We start from the raw sequence: 25,141 nt of genomic DNA, 5'->3' as shown, positions 1-25,141 counted from the left end.
GGATGGAGGTGTGACTAGGGTGCATAAATAAAGTGATTTAAATCCTAGATGGCAGAGAATTGAGCACACCAAAACGGCTTCAATAAGCTAAAGTTCTTTTGGTGACTATAGTGTCCCTTTAAAAAATAGTTTTGAGGTGACCGTTTTTCTTTAAAATAGCACTGTGGAAAATAACCAAAAAATCCAATAAGGCAAAATATTTGCATCCTTACTCCTCCCTCTTGAGGAAATTGTTAGTTGTGCAAAACATCTGCAGCATTGTGTTTGCACTTATGAGCAAGAACCCATTTTTTTGGTATTCAAGTGAATTACACAAGCTTGCACAATAGAATTGTAATAACTTTTCCATTCATTTTGGGGGGGGGGGAATTAGACTTTAAAAGCAGACGGGGGCAACTTCTATTTCCATAGCGAGAGATTCTCAGCTTGGTTTTTCAAGTGGATGAGAGGTTGTTCAAAGCTTTATCACACTGGGTTTTCTCAAAATGAACTGCTTAATTATACAGAAAATTTAGATTTTATGCTGTACCGTGTTATACAGTTGTATATTGTCTCTGCCAATTTAAATAAAGAATAAAAGGGGGAGGGGGGCGGGGCCTGACTGCCATGGAGGGAAGACGTGCCTAGCTAGAGCTCCTCGCTAGACTCAGCTAAAACGACATTTCTCACTCATAAAGCGCACTAAAACATGATTTCAAGCGACTCACCTGCTATCAATCCCCACGGTGAACCGGTAATGCGGCCCGTGAGTGGATGTCGGACAGTCAACACTACCCACGAGGGCAAAAGGCCCGGCGGATACCAGATGGGAGAGGTGGCCGACCTCCCAGCCTGGGGCTCCCCGGACACCGGCTGCTACAAACGGGTACCCCGCAACTCCACCTCCCCCTCCCCCCCCCACCCCCCCCCCCCCTGCACCGGCCGGGGTAATCCAAGTCCACCTCTGGGGGCCCTCTCGAACACGGCAGTAACCTTGGGAAGAGAGCCGGAGAGCCGCAGGGTCTACTTAAGATGGCGGAGACCACGCAGGCCCCAAACAGCCACGAGGTACAACACAACCCAATATCCAGAAAAAGATGTTGCGCTAGAGTATTATTATGTCTATCTAGTAAGTATATATCTCACCAGTAAACCTTTATAAAAAAATCATCTGAAAAGATACATATATAGACAATATAGTGCAGACCATCTGATTTTAAAATATTCTTGTAGTGCACACTTAAATAGAAAATTGGGAGTTCACACTCACGAACCAAAGTCCAGCCTGGACCAAATCTTTGCAGACTTTTGGCTCAAGCTTGAGCACAAACTACACAAAGGGGACCTAAAAACGACAGAAAACCGCTTACTTCGACAACCTCCACACACCACAGCAAAGGCCAGCAACTCCAATAGCAAACAAAGTCGCAAGATGGCAGCAGAGAGCTCGACACTCACCTCTCATGCGCAAAGCAGCAAAGCGGAGGGGACTGCAGAAACCAAGCATGAGAATCTCACCAGCACCCACCACATCAGGGGTGACCCTGCTCCAGCCGCACGATCCAGCTATCCGACCCTAACAGCACCCGTCGGAGAGTGGCACCACAACGAGGCAACAAGAGCACTCGCAGCAGAGAAGTACCCAGCCCCAACAAGGCATAGGGTGAACCAGCCAGGGGACATCGAGACGCCAGCCGCTAGGCCGGGAGCCCTCACGCAGCACCCTGAGCCACGGCAGCAACTTAACATGAGTTTAAAACTCTAGTAACTGCATAATCCAGCCAAACTAGCTTGTAAAAACTATTAACATACTGCAGCAACTTGGGACTAGACAAGCACGATTAGTCTGTTAACATAGTACTGTCGAAACCAACAGTTATGCCTAATATGTTTACTCATGCCTACCTTGTATCCTGTGTGCACAGTATATCCATATGCCCTATCGCATTTATACTGCCTACTACCAAAGCATAGCATGTTTAACTTGCGATAAACCATATTATATAAACTCTACCCATGCTTACACAACAGCTAAACCTAACCTGTATTAATCTACTCTACTACTACATTATCACAATTATATATGCCTAACTAACCAGACAAAGCGACATCCCTTAAAACGTCAAATGAAGCGGACACTCGTGAGAGTATATATCAATGTTAATGGTTACTGTATATGTGTGTATATTCGCTGATATATTCTTCCTTTTTGTAACGAACTCACATTGCTTCAATAAAACAAAGATTGACAACAAAAGAATAAAAGGGGGTAAAATAACTTCCACCATTTATTGCTGAGGATTTGGTTTTGTTAAACCTAGTGTACGATCTGGGAAAAATGAAATCTGTGGCGTTTTTATTTATTTATTTATTTGTTTGTTTCCAAAGCTATAAACTCATTATGAATACCATTTTAAATTAACAAAAGATGACAAGGCTATTGACATCCAAAATGTTAACACATGAAATGTCACTGCAGGAATTCAAGCCACCTAAACGTCCGTTCAGGAGAATGAACTATACGGAGGCCATTGCCTGGTTAAAGGAGCACGATGTTAAGAAAGATGATGGTACTTTCTATGAGTTTGGAGAGGTAATATTTACTTTTTATTTGTTTTTCTGGAGGCAATATCTGTGTCTCAAATATATTCTGACGTGATTCTTTAAATTTTCTTCAGTTAACATGCTACCGCAAAAAAGCAATCTTTGGCCATTCACCGGTGATTACTAAAAACTCCCATGATTCTGTGTCTACTGTAGCTATGGCGCACACAGGCGGTTAGACATTCATGGAAGTTTTAGTAAACCTAAATTACCTTCGCAACCTGATCAGTATATGTGTGTTTTCTCTGAGTGGCCTACCCCAGAGTTTCTCTACCCTCAAGGTTCACCAGCAGTCTAGGATTTAGACATTTCCCAATTTGAACTTAAATTATTGGTTGGATTTGAGGGGTTAGGCTGGGAACCAGTGACTTTTAACACTGTTAAAATCCACTGATGAATTTAGGCTGTTTTATTTTTACCTTTGGGTGGATCACTGCAGAAACAATCCTATAATGGATCCTTTGTGTCTTCCTATATAATACAGGGGCAGTTTAACAGATTTTCATTTCCTGCTGTTCCTGTACTCTATTAGAATTATTTATTTACATTGTGTTTTAACCAGAAACAATCTTCTAATAGAATGGACAGGTGAGTAATTAACGGAGTGTAACAGATATTGTTATTGGCAGTCATTGTTTGTAGGGTCTCTGTTACATCATGTTCCACTATTTCCGTTTATCATGATGTAATTGTACATTTCTCTAATTTTCCTGTTCTAAATCTTGAACACTGTATAACAGGTACTTTTTTATTAATCGAGCAGCTGCATACTGCCTCTGGCATTACAAAAGTAGCACCAAAAATAAATACAGAGGTGTATATACCAAAAAGGTAAAAACTAATAACAATAATTAATTATAAATATAAAAAGTCCACAGTAAAAAAAAAAAGTCCAAATGAAAATAGAATTGTAAAATTGTAATCAAATTCCACTAGCATGGGAACAGCCGGGTCTTGATAGAAGTGGATGACTATTAATGGGGTTCTGGGTCACGTGTGGCTCGGAGTCCAAGCGTACATATGTAGAGAGAACAAGAAAGGATCCAATGGTACAGTTTATCCCAAATATAAACTGTACAGATAATGAATAGGTCCTAGTCACATTTACCAGAGCTCTGGTATAAAAATAGGTCCTAGTCACATTTATCTGCTCTGGTATAAACAGCGCAAAGTGGTATTATCCCCACTTCTCGGATATATGTGTAGGAGGAGTTCTCTGCAGTCTCTCAGCGTGGAGTCGTTGGTGGAGCCCAAGGTAGTATAAAACAGATGAAAAGGAAAAAGAATAGTGTTCTCTGTATGTCTAAAATATAGGTATTGTACTCACATTTGATCGATTGTATAGGGTGCAGGTAGTATAAGATCAACAATAAGATTGTGTGAGCGCTCCAATAATAAAGAACTAGATAACTAGAACTAGATAAGTATAATGTCCACCAGTTCAGCAATGAACATGTTAACTAGAATCTCAGCCACAACTCTAATTAGCCAGACAAAACATGAAAAGACACTTTTTTCGGCTTAAAAATACGGCAACACGGGGGGCGGGGCCTGACCGCCATGCAGAACAGCCGCATGAAACAAGAGCTCCTGCAATCAGGCGAAATTTAAGCAAGTCAAAGCTAACCTAGCACACTCCTGACGGCCAGTGAACGCGGTCCGATACACGAAGGGGCCCTGGACCTGAGGAGAGGCTTGCACTCCCTGTTTTAGTCCCTCAGAAAGACGCATGTTGTCCGCATAGGATGAGGCCTACTTAGGCGGTGAGCGGGGTAGACGGCCGCTGCCCTGCTATCCCGCCCGACTGTGTCGCGCCAGACCCCTACAAGTTCGTGGAGCAGGCCCCGCCTCCCCCCCTTGGGCCAGTGGGGGTTATCCTGGCCCGTGCCCCGAGACCCCGGCGACAGCAGTGAACCTGCGGCAAAGAACTGCCACCACATTATGGATAAGGCCTGGAGCCGCGTGTAAAATGGCGGCAAACTCAACGCTGAAAACTCATACACAGAGGCATGTGGACTCTCCCTCTTGACTGTCCACACTCCCCACAGAGCCCTGGTGGAGACAGACACCGGGGTCGGAGAGACTGGATCGGATGGGGCTCTGATCTGTGCCCACTCGATACCCGCCGGAACATAACCGCTAAAAGTCCGGGCCCACAGGCGGCGAGTGGAATGGAGATAGCGACAGACCTGCGAACGAGGCTCAGAGGTAGCCCATATCGCTCCCCACCAAAGAACCTACCTTCGGGCCGACCCGTCAGGAGGCGACACTCCACGGAGGGACTCCAGCCTGATCGGCCTCCACAACAAGGCGATAACACCTGATGACAGCCTCTCCACAAGGGGGCGACAGCTCGCACGAACTCTCCATCTTGCAGTCAGAACCCACGGACGCAGCAGCCTACAGCTAGAGGTGAACACTCACGGCGAGTCCCTGAGATATCTGCCACTATCACGCTGCAACAGTTAACTCCATGCAGAGTCTTGACCTTTGTTCTGGACCCTCTTTTTCTTAATATTGCTGTCTGCTGTCTGTACTATATGCTTGCCTTCCCCCATTAGCCCTAGTTCAACCTGAGGGGCAGGGGTCCTCTGCCCACCCAGCATACCATGTAGATGGGGAGGTCCCTGGGGCACAATAATCTGCGGTAACTACCAACCGTTTACCATAAGTACCTGAAAGCTTGCTGATAATCTATGAGCCTGCCTGAGGTTTTTTATCAATCAGTCTCTTGAATCGTATTATCTGTCTTGTAATAGGGCAGGTCCTCTAGGCATGTATGCATACTCACAAAAACAGTGCAGAATACGATATATGTTGTAAACCACTTCAAGACTAATCGTGCTGCTTTCATGCGACGTAGCTAAATAGTCACTAATCATATGCTATCCATAATATGATAGCAAGTTACTGTTATAAAGCTGTTAAATTATCAAATGTTCTAAGCAACTGTGACAAGCTAATGTTATCCACAAATGTAGGGTAGTCCTAAGTATACCTGTCAGTTCAACAAGTAATCGAACAATCAATACTTAAGCCTAACCAAGTATAGATGAGATAAGCTACATATGCAACCACATAGCGACTACATAAGCGATTACAAAAACGAATCCACTAGCATGTAACTCAGCATGTAGACACGAATATAAATATTAGACCACTGTTTTTCTTTTTTATGTCCATCGCTGGGGTTTAACGCAGATATAATCGTCTGTTTAATAGATTACTAACGTATACATAAAATTGCCTAGTTTAGCATGTTCAACAAATATAATCTATAATATGCCTAAATAGCGTGATTTAAGCCTGTTTATAAATATAAAAATAGTGCATTGTACTACCATACCCTAATGCTTTCCATGTTATCACTCTTTGTTTTGAAATATGCATGCGGATTGCCTTTGGGGTACCACGTGCCTGAATGTTAACACCATATGCACTGCAAAAATAAAGAATTAAAAAAAAAAAAAAAAAAAAAATACGGCAACACATATAGTGCCTATTTATTAGAAACAAAAACATTTAAAATGAGAAAACACACAAAGCAATGAATACAAAGTAGCTAAGTGTAAACCAGCAAAAAATAAAATCCCGGATATAATTTAGCAGGCTAGAGTATCACTAATTAGCCTTTCCACATAATACAAAAATAAACATGTCAAACCGGTTATACAAATGTAATAATTCACACAAGCACCTTGTAAAAATAAGGGTTTCCCCCAAAAAGTCATAAATCCATCTCCAGTGAGAGGCCACTCCGCTGGAGCTGATAGGTACCAGAAAATAAAAACATTAAAACAAACACAAAAGTTAGTAAAATAAAAGGAAGACGGGACAAGGAGCTCAAAAACCCGCCCGGGAGGTGCAGGTAGGCTGAGGGTGTTACACAGGGACTTCCAATAGTAACTTACCCTATTTGCCACACTGCACACCGGGCTTAGGGAATGATCAATTAATCAAATCTCTTTTCTTTGATTTAGAGAAAACCCTAAAAACAGAGATGCGTGATTGGTGGGATAGTGTGTTATTGGAAAAGTATTTGGAACATAAAATTATCCCCAGAGGTTTGAAGTTTGACAAAAAAAACCTTTTTCTCGGATCACTTAGAACTGGAAAATGAAGGGCTGGGTGCATTGGACAACTGTTCCATAATCCTTATGCAAATTTTGGTTAAATATAGACAATTTAGGTTAAAGAACATAGTCTGAGCGAGAACTCTTACACTCGAAAATCAATGCCTCTGATAACAAGGAATTAATTTCACATTTGGATCAGACTGTTAATGTTAAGATGATGAAATTTGAAAAAGAAATAGTTAACAAAAAGAGTTCCAAGTTTAAGAGGGACAAAAACGATTACGATAATGACCTTGTCAGGAACTGGCAGAGGAAACAACTGAGACAGAAAAGGGGGCAGCCTCAGATCCCCGCCAGCGTGTCACATCAGGATAGTTCTCAAAGGTTACTATAGGATACCTCATAAACGTCGCCCTTCAAGGGATTATTCCCCTCACCGTAATTACATACCTCATGTAGAGGTCACACTATCCACCATCCTACGACAACGATGACCGAGCTTATACTCCTAAGCGTCCTAGTTGGCGTCAGAGGGAACGAGGTAATCCTAACCACATTCCTCTGATTGGCCAGCGTCGCATGACCAATTACAATCCATCCACAAGGGACCCTCACCCTCCGTCTGTACCAGAGAATTTAGGGGCCCGCCCTAAGACCTGTAATAATACAGACGTATCTAATGATTTTTTAGGGGAGGGCCTCCTACACAATCCCAGAATGTTTCCGTTATTTACAAAAAACGGTGGCAAAAAGAGAGATGCCCCCATAGAGGAACAAGGGGAAAGGGAATGCAATCCCAACAAGATGCTGTGCCTCCCTTGAAAGGGATCTTCAATCTTTCGGAATACTGACTTAATCCCTCCGAAATCCTACTGCTCAATAAAGGTTTGAATTTTGCACCTAGGAGAAACCCAAATATGTTGGATTTATTCAAAGACTTCAATCATTTCATCAGAAAATTAAAGTGGCACTGTCATGCCGAATCCCGTTTTTTTTTTTAACCCCCCTCCCGCCTCCACTACATCCAATCGACCCCCTAGTCACCCCCAAATGCCCCTAAGCCCCCCACATTACCTATTTTTTATTCTTTATCTTCTGCCCCGATCTTTATTCAGGGCGCCGCCATCTTTGTGTGGGTAGGTGAAGTCCCTGTGGGACACGTCATCTACCCACACTACACAGACTGTGAGATTCCCGCACATGCCCAGTGAAACACCTGGACATGCGAACGGGAATTTCATCTATTCATTCATTCATCAGACAGACGAATGAATGAATAGAAAAAATCAGACGAACAAACTAACACTGAGTATCAGTGTTAGTTTGTTCCTTCAGTTTATTACAAGGAGGGAGCTACCGGCGTGCAGCTCCCTCCTTGTAATATGTAACTATAGAAGCGGCAGGGAGCAGTGCTCCTCGCCACTTCCTAAGCCCCCCATGTCCCCCCTCACTCTATGGGGGTCAATATGACCCCCATAATAGGACAAGGGAGATTAAAATCTCCCCAATACCCCTACTCGCTATACCGCGAGTAGGGGTATGTCCACTAAACAGTGAGCAGCCTGTGGCTGCTCACTGTAAAAAAAAAAAAAAAAATGGTAATAAGGGGGGGGCCCTACTGTCCCCCTGGCCCCCACCCCTGCGCGGTGGGTGGGGGCCCTAATAAAACAATAAGGGGGGGGAACCTTCTGTCCTCCCCCCCCCGGCCCCCACCCCTGAGCGGTGGGTGGGGGCCCTAATAAAAACAATAAGGGGGGGGACCTATTGTCCTCCCCCCCTGGCCCCCACCCCTGCGCGGAGGGTGGGGGCCCTAATAAAACAATAAGGGGGGGGAACCTTCTGTCCTCCCCCCCCCGGCCCCCACCCCTGAGCGGTGGGTGGGGGCCCTAATAAAAACAATAAGGGGGGGGACCTATTGTCCTCCCCCCCTGGCCCCCACCCCTGCGCGGAGGGTGGGGGCCCTAATAAAACAATAAGGGGGGGGGACCTATTGTCCTCCCCCCCCCTGGCCCCCACCCCTGCGCGGTGGGTGGGGGCCCTAATAAAACAATAAGGGGGGGACCTATTGTCCTCCCCCCCTGGCCCCCACCCCTGCGCGGTGGGTGGGGGCCCTAATAAAACAATAAGGGGGGGGGACCTATTGTCCTCCCCCCCTGGCCCCCACCCCTGCGCGGTGGGTGGGGGCCCTAATAAAACAATAAGGGGGGGGACCTACTGTCCTCCCCCCCGGCCCCCACCCCTGAGCGGTGGGTGGGGGCCCTAATAAAACAATAAGGGGGGGGGACCTATTGTCCTCCCCCCTGGCCCCCACCCCTGCGCGGTGGGTGGGGGCCCTAATAAAACAATAAGGGGGGGGACCTACTGTCCTCCCCCCCGGCCCCCACCCCTGAGCGGTGGGTGGGGGCCCTAATAAAACAATAAGGGGGGGGACCTACTGTCCTCCCCCCGGCCCCCACCCCTGAGCGGTGGGTGGGGGCCCTAATAAAACAATAAGGGGGGGGACCTACTGTCCGGCCCCCACCCCTGAGCGGTGGGTGGGGGCCCTAATAAAACAATAAGGGGGGGGGACCTACTGTCCTCCCCCCCTGGCCCCCACCCCTGCGCGGTGGGTGGGGGCCCTAATAAAACAATAAGGGGGGGGGGACCTACTGTCCTCCCCCCGGCCCCCACCCCTGAGCGGTGGGTGGGGGCCCTAATAAAACAATAAGGGGGGGGGACCTACTGTCCTCCCCCCCTGGCCCCCACCCCTGCGCGGTGGGTGGGGGCCCTAATAAAACAATAAGGGGGGGGGACCTACTGTCCTCCCCCCCTGGCCCCCACCCTTGCGCGGTGGGTGGGGGCCCTAAATGACCCCCCCCCCATCAAGGTGACTAGGGGTCCCAAGCCCCTAGTCACCCCCCACCCAAAACATTCTATCCCCTACCTACCCCCCTCACCCTAAAAATAGTGAGGGGGGAATAAAATAACTAACCTGTAAAAAAAAAAAAAATTAAACTTACCATTTGACGTCTTCTTTTTTCTAAATTCTTCTTACTTCAGCCCCCCAAAAGGCCAAATAAAAATCCATAAACCCGTCGCACTTTAAAAAAAAAAAAAAAAAAAAAAAACGAGCGCAAACAAAAATTAATCCATCTTCACCCATGGAGGGCACGCCGCGTACTGAGCTCCGCAGGGCGGGTCAAGGCTTATAAAGCCTTGCCCCGCCCTGCAATTAGGCTTAGAACACAATGATTGGTTGGTTTAAGCCAATCAGAGTGCTCTGTGTCATTTTACACAGCGTGGGAAAATTCAAAAGAACTTTCCCACCTGTGTAAAATGAAAGATCACTGTGATTGGATGGTTTTCAAGCCATCCAATCACAGTGCTCTGTGTCATTTTACACAGCGTGGGAAAATTGAACTTTCCCACGCTGTGTAAAATGACACAGAGCACTGTGATTGGATGGTTTGAAATCCATCCAATCACAGTGCTCTGTGTCATTTTACAAGCGTGGGAAAGTTCTTTGGAATTTTCCCACGCTTGTAAAATGACACAGAGCACTGTGATTGGATGGCTTGAAAACCATCCAATCACAGTGATCTGTCATTTTACACAGCGTGGAAAAGTTCTTTTGAATTTTCCCACGCTGTGTAAAATGACACAGAGCACTCTGATTGGCTTAAACCAACCAATCATTGTGTTCTAAGCCTAATTGCAGGGCGGGGCAAAGCTTTATAAGCCTTGACCCGCCCTGCGGAGCTCAGTACGCGGCGTGCCCTCCATGGGTGAAGATGGATTAATTTTTGTTTGCGCTCGTTTTTTGTTTTTTTGTTTTTTTTTTAAAGTGCGACGGGTTTATGGATTTTTATTTGGCCTTTTGGGGGGCTGAAGTAAGAAGAATTTAGAAAAAAGAAGACGTCAAATGGTAAGTTTAATTTTTTTTTTTTTACAGGTTAGTTATTTTATTCCCCCCTCACTATTTTTAGGGTGAGGGGGGTAGGTAGGGGATAGAATGTTTTGGGTGGGGGGTGACTAGGGGCTTGGGACCCCTAGTCACCTTGATGGGGGGGGGGGTCATTTAGGGCCCCCACCCACCGCGCAAGGGTGGGGGCCAGGGGGGGAGGACAGTAGGTCCCCCCCCCTTATTGTTTTATTAGGGCCCCCACCCACCGCGCAGGGGTGGGGGCCAGGGGGGGAGGACAGTAGGTCCCCCCCCTTATTGTTTTATTAGGGCCCCCACCCACCGCTCAGGGGTGGGGGCCGGGGGGAGGACAGTAGGTCCCCCCCCCTTATTGTTTTATTAGGGCCCCCACCCACCGCGCAGGGGTGGGGGCCAGGGGGGAGGACAATAGGTCCCCCCCCTTATTGTTTTATTAGGGCCCCCACCCACCGCGCAGGGGTGGGGGCCAGGGGGGGAGGACAATAGGTCCCCCCCCCTTATTGTTTTATTAGGGCCCCCACCCACCGCGCAGGGGTGGGGGCCAGGGGGGGAGGACAATAGGTCCCCCCCCTTATTGTTTTATTAGGGCCCCCACCCACCACGCAGGGCGGGAGGACAATAGGTCCCCCCCCCCCTTATTGTTTTATTAGGGCCCCCACCCACCGCGCAGGGGTGGGGGCCAGGGGGGGAGGACAGTAGGTCCCCCCCCCCTTATTGTTTTATTAGGGCCCACACCCACCGCGCAGGGGTGGGGGCGGGGGGGGGGACAGTAGGTCCCCCCCCCCCCCCAATCTTTAACCCCCGCGCAGGGGAGGGGGGGTGTTTATTAGTTTTTTTTTTTGTTTTTTTTTTTTTTTACAGTGAGCAGCCACAGGCTGCTCACTGCTTACTAGACATGCCCCTACTCGCGGTATAGCGAGTAGGGGCATATTATTTACTAATACCAAGTAATCTTTACTTAGTATTAGTAAAGGTGGCTGAAAGACCAATTCAGGTCTTTCAGCCTTTTAGTAGATAGCTCCCTGATACCGTGGGAATTAGGGAGTTATCTACTAAGCGGCTGCAAGATGCAGCCGCGGCAATGAATAGGATCGGAGTTTCATTCATTAGAATGAAATTCCGATCCGAACAAAGTACCGAATTGCATCCTAACACCAATGGAGAATTCTGTTAGGATGCAATTCGGCAGTTTTGCCGGCGTTCTGTCTAAGTGACAGGACGTTTGGCAATACTGACAGGAAGCATTGTGGGAACAGGGAGGAAAGCTAGGGATCATGGGAAAATTGCTCTGACCAGCGGAAATGAAGCACACTTTGCTCCTCCGCTGGTCAGAGCTGGTCAAGCGGAGGAATCCCATAAGACAAAGAGTCCCTACTTTGTCTTATGGTTTTAAAGAAAACTAAAGGAGACAGGAAGAAAAGAACAGATCCTGAGAGAGGGGTAGAAGAGGAAGAGATTGAGGAAAGGTAAGTTCGGCATGACAGTGCCGCTTTAACCCGTGTGAGATCCTTCAATATCAAGGAAGCGAACAGTGTTAATCATTGCCCTGGCTTTTTAAAAAATCCCCAGGATAGAATTGTGTTCAAGAACCTAATGTCTCTTCTAGATGAGCAGCAGAGCATCAATAAAGAGATTGATGCAATGGAAGTCCTCAATGCCAACATCACTACGGGTTTGAAACCTCCTTCCTCATACTATCTTTCCGCAGATAAAGGTAACTTCATACTGATCTTCTACGAATTAGTGATGAAGGACTTCAGGATGTTGGAGTGCAATGGGAATAACTATCATTGGAGAATTGTACCTGAAAATAACCTTACCCTGGCAGAATTAGGAGCCTTGAGAAACCTAAAGAAAAATTGCAACATCATCATCAAAGGAGCAGAAAAGGATCGTTATCTTGAATAGGGAAGATTACCTAAAAGAGGCACAACGAATTTTGGGGGACACATCGTATTACAAGTCACTTCCCAATAATCCTACAGCCCATATCAATAAGAAACTTTGTGTGATGGTAGATAGGATCTCTGAAAGGGGATATCTACTCTCTGGCCATGGTGACACCCCGATTTTTTTTTTTTTACTACCTTCCCAAGATGCACAAGTCCCTCACCAACCCTCCTGGACGTCCTATCATCTCCTCCATTGGTTCTTTAACAGCTTACTTGTCAAAATGGGTTGATATCCATCTCCAAAAGTTTGTACTTGACTTGTCCTCATATGTCAATGACACACCGGTCATGTTCTCTTTATAATGCAGGAAATTGATTGGCATGAGAATTATTGTTGGGTGACTATAGATGTCGCTACCCTTTATTCAAAAATGAACATGGTCTAGGCCTGAAAGCTTTAGAACACTTCCTCTATGCCGTCCCGTTACTCCCTCGGGGTCAGCCAGAAGCTTTACTGGAAAGTGTTTCTTTTATTTTAACCCATTATTTTCAGTTTAATGGGAAGTTTTTCTTACAGACGAAGGGTAATGCAATGGGGGCGAGCTTTGCCCCGTTTTACGCAAATTTGTTCATGGGCTTTTGGGAACTAACGAATATCTATGACAATGAACGATGGAAGGAAAGTCTAGTCATATATAGACGCTTTATTGATGACCTCATTATTTGGAAGGGCGAATACGAGGAGATTGATAAATTCGTTGAGGAAGTCAACACCAATGATTGGGGTCTTTCTTTCACCAGTAAGAAAAGCAAGTTGGAGATTGAATTCCTTGATTTAATCCTATGCGGCCGAGACGGGCAGGTAGTGACAAGAACATATAAGAAACTGGTGGATGTCAATAGTTTTTTTTACACTCTGCCAGTGAGCATCACCCTACCTGGAACAACATCATCCCGTTTGGACAATTTGTAAGACTACGCCGCAATTGTACCTTCTTCACAGAGTTCGAAAGGGAAGCTCTTGATCTGTGTCAACGCTTCTTGGAAAAAGATTTTGATTCAGCCCTGATCTTACATGCTTATAATAGAGCAAGAAATTTGAATAGAAAATCACTTTTGACTACAACAATGAAAGAGGTTAACAGATCGGAACCCATTGTCTGTCCAGTTTCAACAGATACACATGAGGATGTTTTATCACTATTGGCTGCACAACCAGCCAGTAAAAGGAAGAAACATTGTCTATTCAATATCCGTACTAGGGATGTTTCGACACACAAGGGCCCTATTTTCTCCACTGCTTTCAACTGCAAGTATGAACAGATCATTCAGATCCTACGAAAGCATTGGCCGATTTTCAGTTTAGACCTGTGGCTTTGCTTTAGTATTAATGAACCTTAAAAATCTGCTGGCTCCGTCTCAATTTAAACAGGTTGACACTGTGACTCTACCTATACATCAAAAACCTGGGAACTATAGATGTGGCTCTGTACGCTGCCTCACATGTCGTTTTATGTGTCATGGAAGCACCGAGTTTGGATCCCCATTGAATGACCAGAAATTTATTATCAGCACCAGGATCACCTGCAATTCCTCATATGTGGTATATCTCCTAACATGTACCTGTGGTTTGCTAAATGTGGGTCAGACAACAAGAACCCTGAAAACAAGATTCAGGGAACATCGAGGGGCAATTTTACATAAAAATAGAAAACCCAGATAGCAAGACACTTTGAGGCTAACCATGAGAGTAACCCGAGGGGTATTACTGTTATGGGGATCCAACAGATCCCAGATAAAAATAGTGCTTTGAACAGAAAAAAAACGCTTATCTCTGCAGAAACATACTGGATATTCAAATTGAATATGCTTAACCCCTATGGGCTCAATGAAGACATTGAACAGATTTTTAATATTTTTTTAGTTATTTTTCTATAATTATTTTCTATTATCATTTTCCACCATAACCACTGCTTGCAGTTTTATGTCCTAATTATTTGAGATACTTTGTGTTTATATATGGATATAGGGACCTCCTATTGACCCTCTGTTGTATAGTGAAGATATGACAACCCAGCCCCCCATGATGGGGAAATTACAGATAGCCTCATTTGTTTTATTTTTCATTTATTTCCTTATTCAATTTGCTATGTCAATTAGCCCTGTATAGCTAGTCTCTTGATTGGTCCATAGTCTATCTATGGAGTTGCCTCTACTATTATGGACTATTTGCCTACAAGGTTATGGAGATTTGGTATCAGATATTACTGTAGGTGAAAGTTTAGGGTCCAGTGATCATCAGTCAGTGTGGTTTAATATAAGAACAGTGACTGAGTGATACCACACAAAAACAAAAGTTTTAGACTTTAGAAAAACAGACTTTTCTAAAATTAGAATATGTGTAAAGGAGTCATTATCAGACTGGAGCAACTTAAATGGAGTCCAAAATAAATGGGATTATTTAAAAGCTGCACTACTGAAGGCAACAGAAAATTGCATTAGGCTTGTCAGTAAAAGCAAAAAATTCAAGAAACCACTGTGGTACTCCGCAGATGTGGCCAAAATAGTAAAAAACAAAAAGTTAGCATTTAGTAATTATAAAAAAAACCAGAGTGAGGAAGACAGAATGACCTATAAGATTAGGCAGAAAGAGGCTAAGCAAGTTATAAGAGCTTCCAAATCACACACAGAAGAGAAAATAGCACAGTCAGTAAAAAAGGGGGACAAAACTTTTTTTAGATACATAAATGAGAAAAGAAAAGTAAAACAAGGATTAGTTAGATTAAAAACAAAAGAAGGAAGGTATGTAGATGAGGATAAAGGTCTAGCTGACTGCCTCAATGAATATTTTTGTTCGGTATTTACAGCTGAAAATGAAGGAAAGGGACCTCTGTTAAAAAAAAGGATAAATGAGTAATTTATTACACGTGAGTTTACAGAGGAAGAGGTTCTATTTCAACTGTCAAAAGTAAAGACAAATAAGTCAATGGGACCTGATGGAATACACCCAAAGCTATTAAAAGAGCTTAGTGGTGTACTAGCAAAACCATTAACAGATTTATTTAACCAATCATTGTTAACAGGAGTAGTCCCAGAAGATTGGAAGTTAGCGAATGTTGTGCCCATTCACAAGAAAGGTAATAGGGAGGAGTCGGGCAACTATAGGCCAGTAAGCCTTACTTCAGTAGTGGGGAAAGTGATGGAAACCATGTTAAAGGATAGGATTGTTGAACATCTAAAAACACATGGATTTCAAGATCAGAGACAACATGGGTTTACTTCAGGGAGATCATGCCAAACTAATCTTATTGATTTTTTTGATTGGGTAACTAAAATTATAGATCAGGGTGGTGCAGTAGACATTGCTTACCTAGATTTCAGTAAGGCTTTTGACACTGTTGCACATAGAAGGCTTATCAATAAACTACAATCTTTGAGTTTGGATTCGAATATTGTTGAATGGGTAAGGCAGTGGCTGAGTGACAGGCAACAGAGGGTTGTAGTCAATGGAGTATATTCGAAGCTTGGGCTTGTCACCAGTGGGGTACCTCAGGGATCTGTACTTGGACCCATTCTCTTTAATATTTTTATTAGTGATATTGCAGAAGGTCTTGATGGTAAGGTGTGTCTTTTTGCGGATGATACTAAGATATGTAACAGGGTTGATGTTCCAGGAGGGATAAGCCAAATGGCAAATGATTTAGGTAAACTAGAAAAATGGTCAGAGTTGTGGCAACTGACATTTAATGTGGATAAGTGCAAGATAATGCATCTTGGACGTAAAAACCCAAGGGCAGAGTACAGAATATTTGATAGAGTCCTAACCTCAACATCTGAGGAAAGGGATTTAGGGGTGATTATTTCTGAGGACTTAAAGGTAGGCAGACAATGTAATAGAGCAGCAGGAAATGCTAGCAGAATGCTTGGTTGTATAGGGAGAGGTATTAGCAGTAGAAAGAGGGAAGTGCTCATGCCATTGTACAGAACACTGGTGAGACCTCACTTGGAGTACTGTACACAGTACTGGAGACCATATCTTCAGAAGGATATTGATACCTTAGAGAGAGGGCTACTAAACTCAAAGAAGGGCTACTAAACTGGTTCATGGATTGCAGGATAAAACTTACCAGGAAAGGTTAAAGGATCTTAACATGTATAGCTTGGTGGAAAGACGAGACAGGGGGGATATGATAGAAACATTTAAATACATAAAGGGAATCAACACAGTAAAAGAGGAGACTATATTTAAAAGAAGAAAAACTACCACAACCAGAGGACATAGTCTTAAATTAGAAGGACAAAGGTTTAAAAATATCAGGAAGTATTACTTTACTGAGAGGGTAGTGGATGCATGGACTAGCCTTCCAGCTGAAGTGGTAGAGGTTAACACAGTAAAGGAGTTTAAGCATGCGTGGGATAGGCATAAGGCTATCCTAACTATAAGATAATGCCAGGGACTAATGAAAGTATTTAGAAAACTGGGCAGACTAGATGGGCCGAATGGTTCTTATCTGCCGTCACATTCTATGTTTCTATGTCTGTTTGATTTTTAATGTTATTTATTTTTTAGTTCATTATTATCATCTTTAGCTTATTATTGAGGAATATTCTCCTAATGATTATTATTTACTGTTTTGAACTGAATTCGCTATACAGCATATGATTACAATCAACAGTCCTATTAGTAATGCATTGTATGATATCAATTAATCTATTAAGTAATGGGTATATATGCTGATCTTTGTTGTGATGAACACCAGTCTTGAGAAAGTCTGATCTGCAGACGAAACGCGTAGACCGTGTTCATTTTTTCACCACTTCATTGCCTTACTGCGATCTCAGCACGACCCCAGCACAAACTCTACCTCCTGGTTTACGGTTCCTGGCACCGGACATTCCTCAACACGGTTACCTGAAGCAGGATTCAACAGGGTCATTGGCGTGCTTCCTAAGCCCAGTGTGCTATTGGAAGTCCCTGTTTAACACCCTCAGCCTACCTGCACCTCCCGGGCTGGTTTTTGAGCTCCTTGTCCCGTCTTCCTTTTATTTTACTAACTTTTGTGCTTGTTTTAATGTTTTTATTTTCTGGTACCCGTCAGCTCCAGCGGAGGGGCCTCTCACTGAAGCTGGATTTATGACTTTTGGGGGGAAACCCTTATTTTTACAAGGTGCTTGTGTGAATTATTACATTTGTATAACCGGTTTGACATGTTTATTTTTGCATTATGTGGAAAGGCTAATTAGTGATACTCTAGCCTGCTAAATTGTATCCGGCAGCTGTCCGGGATTTAATTTTGTTGCTGGTTTACACTTAGCTACTTTGTATATATTGCTTTGTGTGTTTTCTCATTTTTTATTTTTTTGTTTCTAATAAATAGGCACTATATGTGTTGCTGTATTTTTAAGCCAAAAAGAGTGTGTTTTCATGTTTTGTCTGGCTAATTAGTTGTGGCTGAGATTCTAGTTAACATGTTCATTGCTGAAGTGGTGGACATTATTATACTTATACTTATCTAGTTCTTTATTATTGGAGCACTCACACTATCTTATTGTTGATCTTTCATCCTTAGTAGTCGCTCATATTAGTTGTGAAGCAGCCCACTTTATTTCCTAGTGATATTGTGTTATCTGTATACATTAATTATTATCCTCCCTGTTTTTGAGCCGTTCTTGTGTATTTTTAGCAGGTAGTATAAGCCCCACTCTGTATTCTTGGTGAGGTTCTCATTGGAATCGATGCTCAGGATGCCAGGCAGTAGATAAAAAGTATAAAATAAATAAAAGGAGCATGGCACAGGAGTAGAATAAATATAGCCAATATTCCTTTATTAGTAAAATAAATTAATCTTCTACAACGCATTTCACCTTTCAATAGGCTTTATCAAGTAGAATTAGATTGCGAGGTGAAACGCGTTGTAGAAGATTTTTATCCTTTCAGGTGTGCTGCCCTTCATTGTTACTCTTTGTGGTTTTCTGAGCACTGATCCTCTGTTTTATTTTATACCTGTATGCCTCTGGCATTATGGCTTTTGTTTCAGATTAATTTACAACATCTGATTGCATATCTCAAAATGTATGGGAGTAAAAAAAAAATTTTTTTTTAAATGAAATATATATATATGTGTGTGTGTGTATATATAAATATATAATAATTAAACACTAAGAGTAATATTTACATATAGATTATGGTAAGGTTGATAGGGTTGGAACAAAAACCTAAATTTATGACCATGAATCATAGCCAAGTAAAATCTCCCTTAGTACCTATTATTCTGAAGCCATTAGTATATTTGTTAGGGAAATATAACGCTACAAATCCTACAAGCAAATATAAATATATATGTAATCTGCTTCCTCCACAGGATATCCCTGAAGCTCCAGAGAGACACATGACAGATGCCATCAATGAACCAATCTTGCTTTGCCGATTTCCAGCCGAAATAAAGTCCTTTTACATGCAGCGCTGCCCGGAAGATAAACGTCTTACCGAATCTGTAAGTCATACCCTTTGCTGTGAACACTTTTCCACCATGCAAACTTTGCTGCCCACATTGCTTTTTGTAAAATAAAATTAAAAAATTGTTTTTGTAAATACATAACATTTTGTTACAAGTGATACTTTGCTGTAAAATTTAAATATTGTAAATCCTTTTCACAAACCCATTTAAACTCTCAATACATGTAAGCATATCAGGATTAGTTTAAATCTTGATTGACTGACTTAGAACATGAAGGCATATTCCCCAATACAAGGGATGCCAGGAGGCAAATACCCAGTTGTTGCAGGACTACAGCTCCCATGATGCTTTATAGCTGAACGTGGACATATATATTTTCCAGTAAGTGTATGTGTATTGCTACCAGAAAATAACCAGAAGAAAGCAATGCAGGTTTTAGAGTTAATTTGGATATCATTCAGTCAGTTTTATGTCCTCGTCCATCTGTTCTTTCAGTGGTTTGTAATCTACTAGGTATAGGGCTGTTTAAAGTTGGTCCCCTCTAAGCAAAGATCCACCATCGTTTTGCTACGTTACTGATGGTTATATCTGTGTGGGAGAATTGGTCATTGCACCAACCTGTGTAACTGAAATGGTTGGCAAGGCAGAGGTGATGCTGCATTTGATGCTTCAAGAGTATCTACTCAACATTCCAAGCTTTGTGCGTCATAACAGAGTACCATCCATTTAGACCAAGTTTAAGAGGTTTGTCTGACTGATCCAAGAGCTAGCCCAAAACACAATTTTTTTTTTATTTTTGTAAAGTGCACTCTTGTGTATGTGTATTTTGTTGTTTACATGTGGTTTACGTATCCACTGGATGTCCCTTAGAAATGAGACCGCAATCTCTTCCAAATTTAAAGCAAATATCTGTTTTTGTTTTTCATTTTTGTGTTTTCAGGTGGATGTGCTCATGCCCAATGTTGGTGAGATTGTTGGAGGTTCCATGCGTATCTGGGATAGTGATGAGTTGTTAGAAGGTTACAAGAGAGAAGGAATTGACCCAACACCTTATTACTGGTACACAGACCAGGTATGGCCACTGTATTTGCAAAACTAGATTTTTATTTTCATGAATACTGTGTATTAAACATCCTGTCAAGTAGTGATGGTAAAGATTAATGTGTGTCCTAAACACAAAAGTAACAATAGCAAAGAAAACACTCAAGGGGATGGTGTATAAAATCCAGGAGCTGACTAGCGGTAATGGCTCAAATCACAGTGGTACAAGGTAATTGAGGTAGATAGTATAGTAGGTACTGATAATACGGTACTTAGTGTACTAATAGTTACTGTGCCCTTAAGAGATAAAAACAAGAATAAATATGAGACGTGGAGGAGGATAAAATGTAACAGAGTGAAGAAGGATAAAAAGGGAGATGGATAAAAGACAGATTAAGAAACAGACAGAAAAAAATTAAAAATATGTAAAAGAAAAAGATAAATTGATGTGCAACAAATATGTGTGCAGTGCAAATCTCTCTATCCCTGATATTATACAGGGTAGCTGATGATTGCTCCAAATATTATACTTTGCAATAGGCAAAGATAAAAATTCATAATAACAATTGTTAACACTATAGATGATTAGCGATACAGTATATGGAACTGCATGCTGTAGCAAAACAAACAATGTATCGCTGTGGATTGTAGACAATGGTAAAAGGAAGGTAAAAACTGGATATGGCATTTAAAAAGCAGTTTATTATACAAATTCATAAAAGATAAAAAAAAATGTCAAAAATACAGGTCAGTGTAAGTTCATGGAGTTGTTACCAGTCTTATAAAGGTGAAAAATGTCCAAGGACCCTCAGATTGAGGTAGGATGGATGCAGATTGTACTGGCAAATTGCCTCCTGGAATCGACTGCCGGTGTGGGCGGCGTGTGAGTCAGTGTGTACGTCCCAGCAAAGACCTCACTCCGAGGGACGTGCACAACAGACAGTCTCGGTTCACTGGTTAACCAAAGGTCCTGGACGGATGTAATCTTGTGCTGGTGTATACTGACAGGATCTGTATCTTGATTGATCGTATTGTCTTATGCGTTTCGTAGGGAAGCGCCCTACTTCTTCAGAGACGGAATGAGGAACATTGCTAGAATCTTTCTTTAAATACACATCGTGCTAATTGTTAATAAAAGTGTCATTATATTCACAATCTAATTTTATGTCGAAGCTTTAATAAAAACGAATAGTCCACACAATTATATATATATATATATATATATATACACCCACACACATATATGATGGTACAAACATATAATTATACAATTATACATCGGATAGAGATTTAAAAAGAATAAAGGACCTAATTGTAACAATACAGTGTATAAACTGCAATTTTATGTTAAGATAAAGGTAAAAATAGACTTCCTAATAAGGGGGGCTCTTTATGTGTGTATATATACACATATATATATTGTCAATTTATTCGAATTAACAATTTGTGAAAGCAACAAGACAACCCCTTCAATGCATCTCAATAGTATTTGTAAACTGTTCTATTTAAATACTATAACACAGTAAAGGAGTTTAAGCATGCGTGGGATAGGCATAAGGCTATCCTAACTATAAGATAAGGCCAGGGACTAATGAAAGTATTTAGAAAACTGGGCAGACTAGATGGGCCGAATGGTTCTTATCTGCTGTCACATTCTATGTTTCTATGTTTCTATCCTAACCAAATATCGCTCCAAATAAACTGTTAGAATTTTATAATAATTTTTTATAATCTCGAATTTCATTCCAACTAAATTTCACACTACGATATGTTATATCATGCAATCATCTAATAACTTATAATGAAGTCTATTTTTACCTTTATCTTAACATTAAATTGCAGTTTATACACTGTATTGTTACAATTAGGTCCTTTTTTCTTTTTATTTCTTTTATTTCTTTTTAAATCTCTGTCCGATGTATAATTATATGTTTGTGTTTCTTTAAATAGGGAGAGGGGAACACAAATATTTGGGAATATAAAGATGTAGTAACGTGTTCTAGTAATTTACCTTAAACTGTTTAATAACTAGTATGGATATTTGTTATGTGCATGTCCCGTTCCTAATACTGATGTTTTACTCCCATTCCTTGTTCCACAGCGCAAATATGGCACATGTCCACATGGTGGCTACGGTCTGGGCCTGGAACGCTTCCTCACCTGGATCCTGAACAGACACCACATCCGAGATGTATGTCTGTACCCACGATTCGTCCAGCGCTGCAAACCCTAACTACCTGTACTGGAAATCCTACACTGATGTATTGGTGTATAGGCTTCTGCTCCTGCTGTCTACGTGTTCTGTGAAGATTACATTTTAGAAACGATTTACCATCAGGCTGCTATAAAACTTTATTTTCCAACCTTGTTCTTGTGGTAACCAAGATTTCAGTCCCAAAACATCCGATTATAATGATTTTTTTCTGCATTTTCTAAACATACACATGGGATCAACATCTGAAATATGCTACCCCACTCTGAGCCTAGCCATGTATTTACTGAATATACTGTACTGGGCCACAAACACCATATGTAGAGTGTTTCACAGCGTAAAGTTATTCATAAAACACACCTTCAAATAAAGAAAGATTCTTAAACAACTTGTAAATTGTTCTTTGCTTGTTGTATAGATCAATACTTGAGCAGTATATTCTCAACAAAATGGTTTAACAAGGCCATTATTCCATGTCACCTGCATTTAATCCTTTGTGGTGGGCCTTTTTCATGGCAAAGTAGTAAAAATGCATGGCGTATACTCCATTTACAAAGAAATTATGCACTGTTTATTGCAAATATGAAACACTGTGAGTTGAGTATGAATAACAACCACTCATGCATTAATCGTTGTATTAAAACCTCTATAAGGGAACCTTGTTTCGCTTGTTATTCAAAACTATTCATTCACATGGGACCCAAGCGAAACTGAAGCTGTGAAACTAGACTAAATATAATTTTTCTCAATCCATTTGGTTTTTATATCTATTTAGATTTTCTTTCTAAAATATTGCATGTTGAAGGTACCAAAAGTGTAATATCTGGTTATAAAAATACGTTTAGCTGGAGATCAGATTGTGTAATCAATTTGTGTTTTGCTTTAATGTTTTTTGCTTTATTTTGTTTATAATTTATGGGTTTGGATTTTTATTTCTACATCTTAATTTTTTTTCTTCATTCACTTTCAAAAAATATTCTTAGTATTCAATATTTTTTTTTTTTTTTGTAGAATAAAAAAAAGGGAAATTCTTTATTTGAGAAACACAGCCAAGTATACGTGCATAAAGTGAAGCTACTGCGATACTACATTCTTATGATCACTCCAAAGCACCCACCTAAACTGTGTTATCTGTTGCCCCCTTTTTTTTATCTTACTATAAATTTATATCATTTTATTTTAAATAATAACCCCACACCAACACAAAAAAAAATTCTCCCCATGAGGCATTAATCCATGTACACATCGTTATTTTTATAATGATCCCTCCTTGGTTCCCATACTTTCGAAGAATGAGTTTATTGAGTTTCTAACCTTAATTATTCATCCATTAGACAGTTATCCTTCAATTTCTTTGCTACATCACTAATTGGAATGGTTCTATCTGCAGCCAGCTTGCTACTAATGCTCAACAGGCAGCTAGACTAATTAAATTTAATAATATTTGGGAATAATTGGGTAATCCTGCCATGGCTCCAGAGAGTAAACGTGCCCAGGGTGACATATCCAGGTGCCTCTGAATAACTGCTTCGGTGAACTCTCTAACTTGCCTCCAGAATCTTTGAGCATTCCCACCAGATGTAAATATATAGGTACCTTTATTCCCACACAGTCACCAACATGAATCAAATGGATTTCTCTCAATCCGATTGAACCAAACAGGGGTGACATTCCAGCGATATATAACTTTAAACATTTGTTCCTGTGATACTACGCATACAGATATTTTTTGACGCTTTGTTCCATATTGCTTTCCATTCTTCGTCTCTAATTTTTTTTTCTCCCAGATCAGACTCCCATCTGGACACAGTCTAAAGTTCTGCCTACAATTGCCCCTTATCATAAATCTCCATATAAAAGAGAGATCAGACCTTTTCTATATCTGCCCATTTTACATAGGGGTTCAAAAATTGTGTCACGTGATGTAGCTGCTTACGAATTTCGTTTACTTGTGTGAAGTTCCTTAGTTGGAGAAAACTAAAGACAACCAACGGTGTCATGTGTGCCCTCTTTTTTTAACTCCTTAAAGCTGATCAGCGCTCTCTCTTTCTGAAATCTGCTGGTCTCATGCCCGGGGTGAACTGGGGATTTCATTGAGGAGTGTCCACTAATTTAAATTTGGTTTTTAATCTGTCCCATATAGTAATAGAGTTCAATATAGGTGGACACATTGTAGCTAATAGGCCTATGATGGCTTTGTCCACCCATATACAATAGGATGGTAATTCTGGATCCATCAGTGCAGTGTCTAGGTCCACCCATCACCTGGGGGTGAGTGCCATACAATTATCTGCACTTACTGTGCAGCATAATACATTTTGTAGAATTTTAAACACCCTAAAGGTCACCTTTTACATCTACAAAACATTTATTTCAAAACATATGTGCTTCTGCTGGTCCCTGTACTGCAATAGCTGTATTGATGATTTTTGTATTTATTTATTTTTACCATTGTTCATCTTCCACTAACTTGCCAGTGTTAAAGGGACACTTAGGCACCCAGACCACTTCAGCTCATTAAAGTTATCTGGGTGATGTGACCCTTTTGCAATTAGTGCTGCAATGTAAAAAATGTTTACATTGCAGCTCTAAGTCTGCCCTCAGTGGCTGTCTACCAGACAGCCACTAGATGGCTTCCAGAATCCAAACGGACTTTTGGTCCGTTATCGGACGCTGGACATCCTCATGGTCCTCCAGTGTCAGATTTTCCCCATAGGAAAGCATTAAATAATCCCTTTGAACCAGAATAGTCTAATGCCAAAACCAAAGCAAACATTAGATACTGGCAGTCAGTACTGTGTAACGATGGGTTAAAATGTCAGTGTGAACCCTCCATAACGTCCTTTAAAATATAATATATTTGAATACAACACTGCATTCTCACTAGAAAATCTTAACTTTTTAAAAGAACAGAAACGCATGTATTTTTAAAGTTAAAGCATTCCTGGTGGTATTAGATT

At 41.7% G+C, this 25,141-nt stretch overlaps 1 protein-coding gene across 1 annotated transcript in view; it reads left to right on the top strand.

Annotated features, from left to right (window-relative positions):
- NARS1 (asparaginyl-tRNA synthetase 1) overlaps positions 1–22,569 on the top strand; it is a 59,245-nt gene extending 36,676 nt beyond the window's left edge. Inside the window, exons 12-15 of the mRNA XM_063453935.1 lie at positions 2,459–2,572; positions 18,833–18,964; positions 19,869–20,000; positions 22,071–22,569. Coding sequence (XP_063310005.1) covers positions 2,459–2,572; positions 18,833–18,964; positions 19,869–20,000; positions 22,071–22,202 — 510 coding nt within the window. The 3' untranslated portion in view covers positions 22,203–22,569. The remainder of the gene's footprint in view (positions 1–2,458; positions 2,573–18,832; positions 18,965–19,868; positions 20,001–22,070) is intronic.
- The last annotated feature ends 2,572 nt before the right edge of the window (positions 22,570–25,141 follow it).

Source organism: Pelobates fuscus, chromosome 5, assembly GCF_036172605.1.
Source record: "Pelobates fuscus isolate aPelFus1 chromosome 5, aPelFus1.pri, whole genome shotgun sequence".
In the NCBI taxonomy this organism is placed as follows: Eukaryota; Metazoa; Chordata; class Amphibia; order Anura; family Pelobatidae; genus Pelobates; species Pelobates fuscus.
The sequence above is the reverse complement of the archived record's forward strand: the minus strand, read 5'-3'. Positions and strand labels throughout refer to the sequence as shown.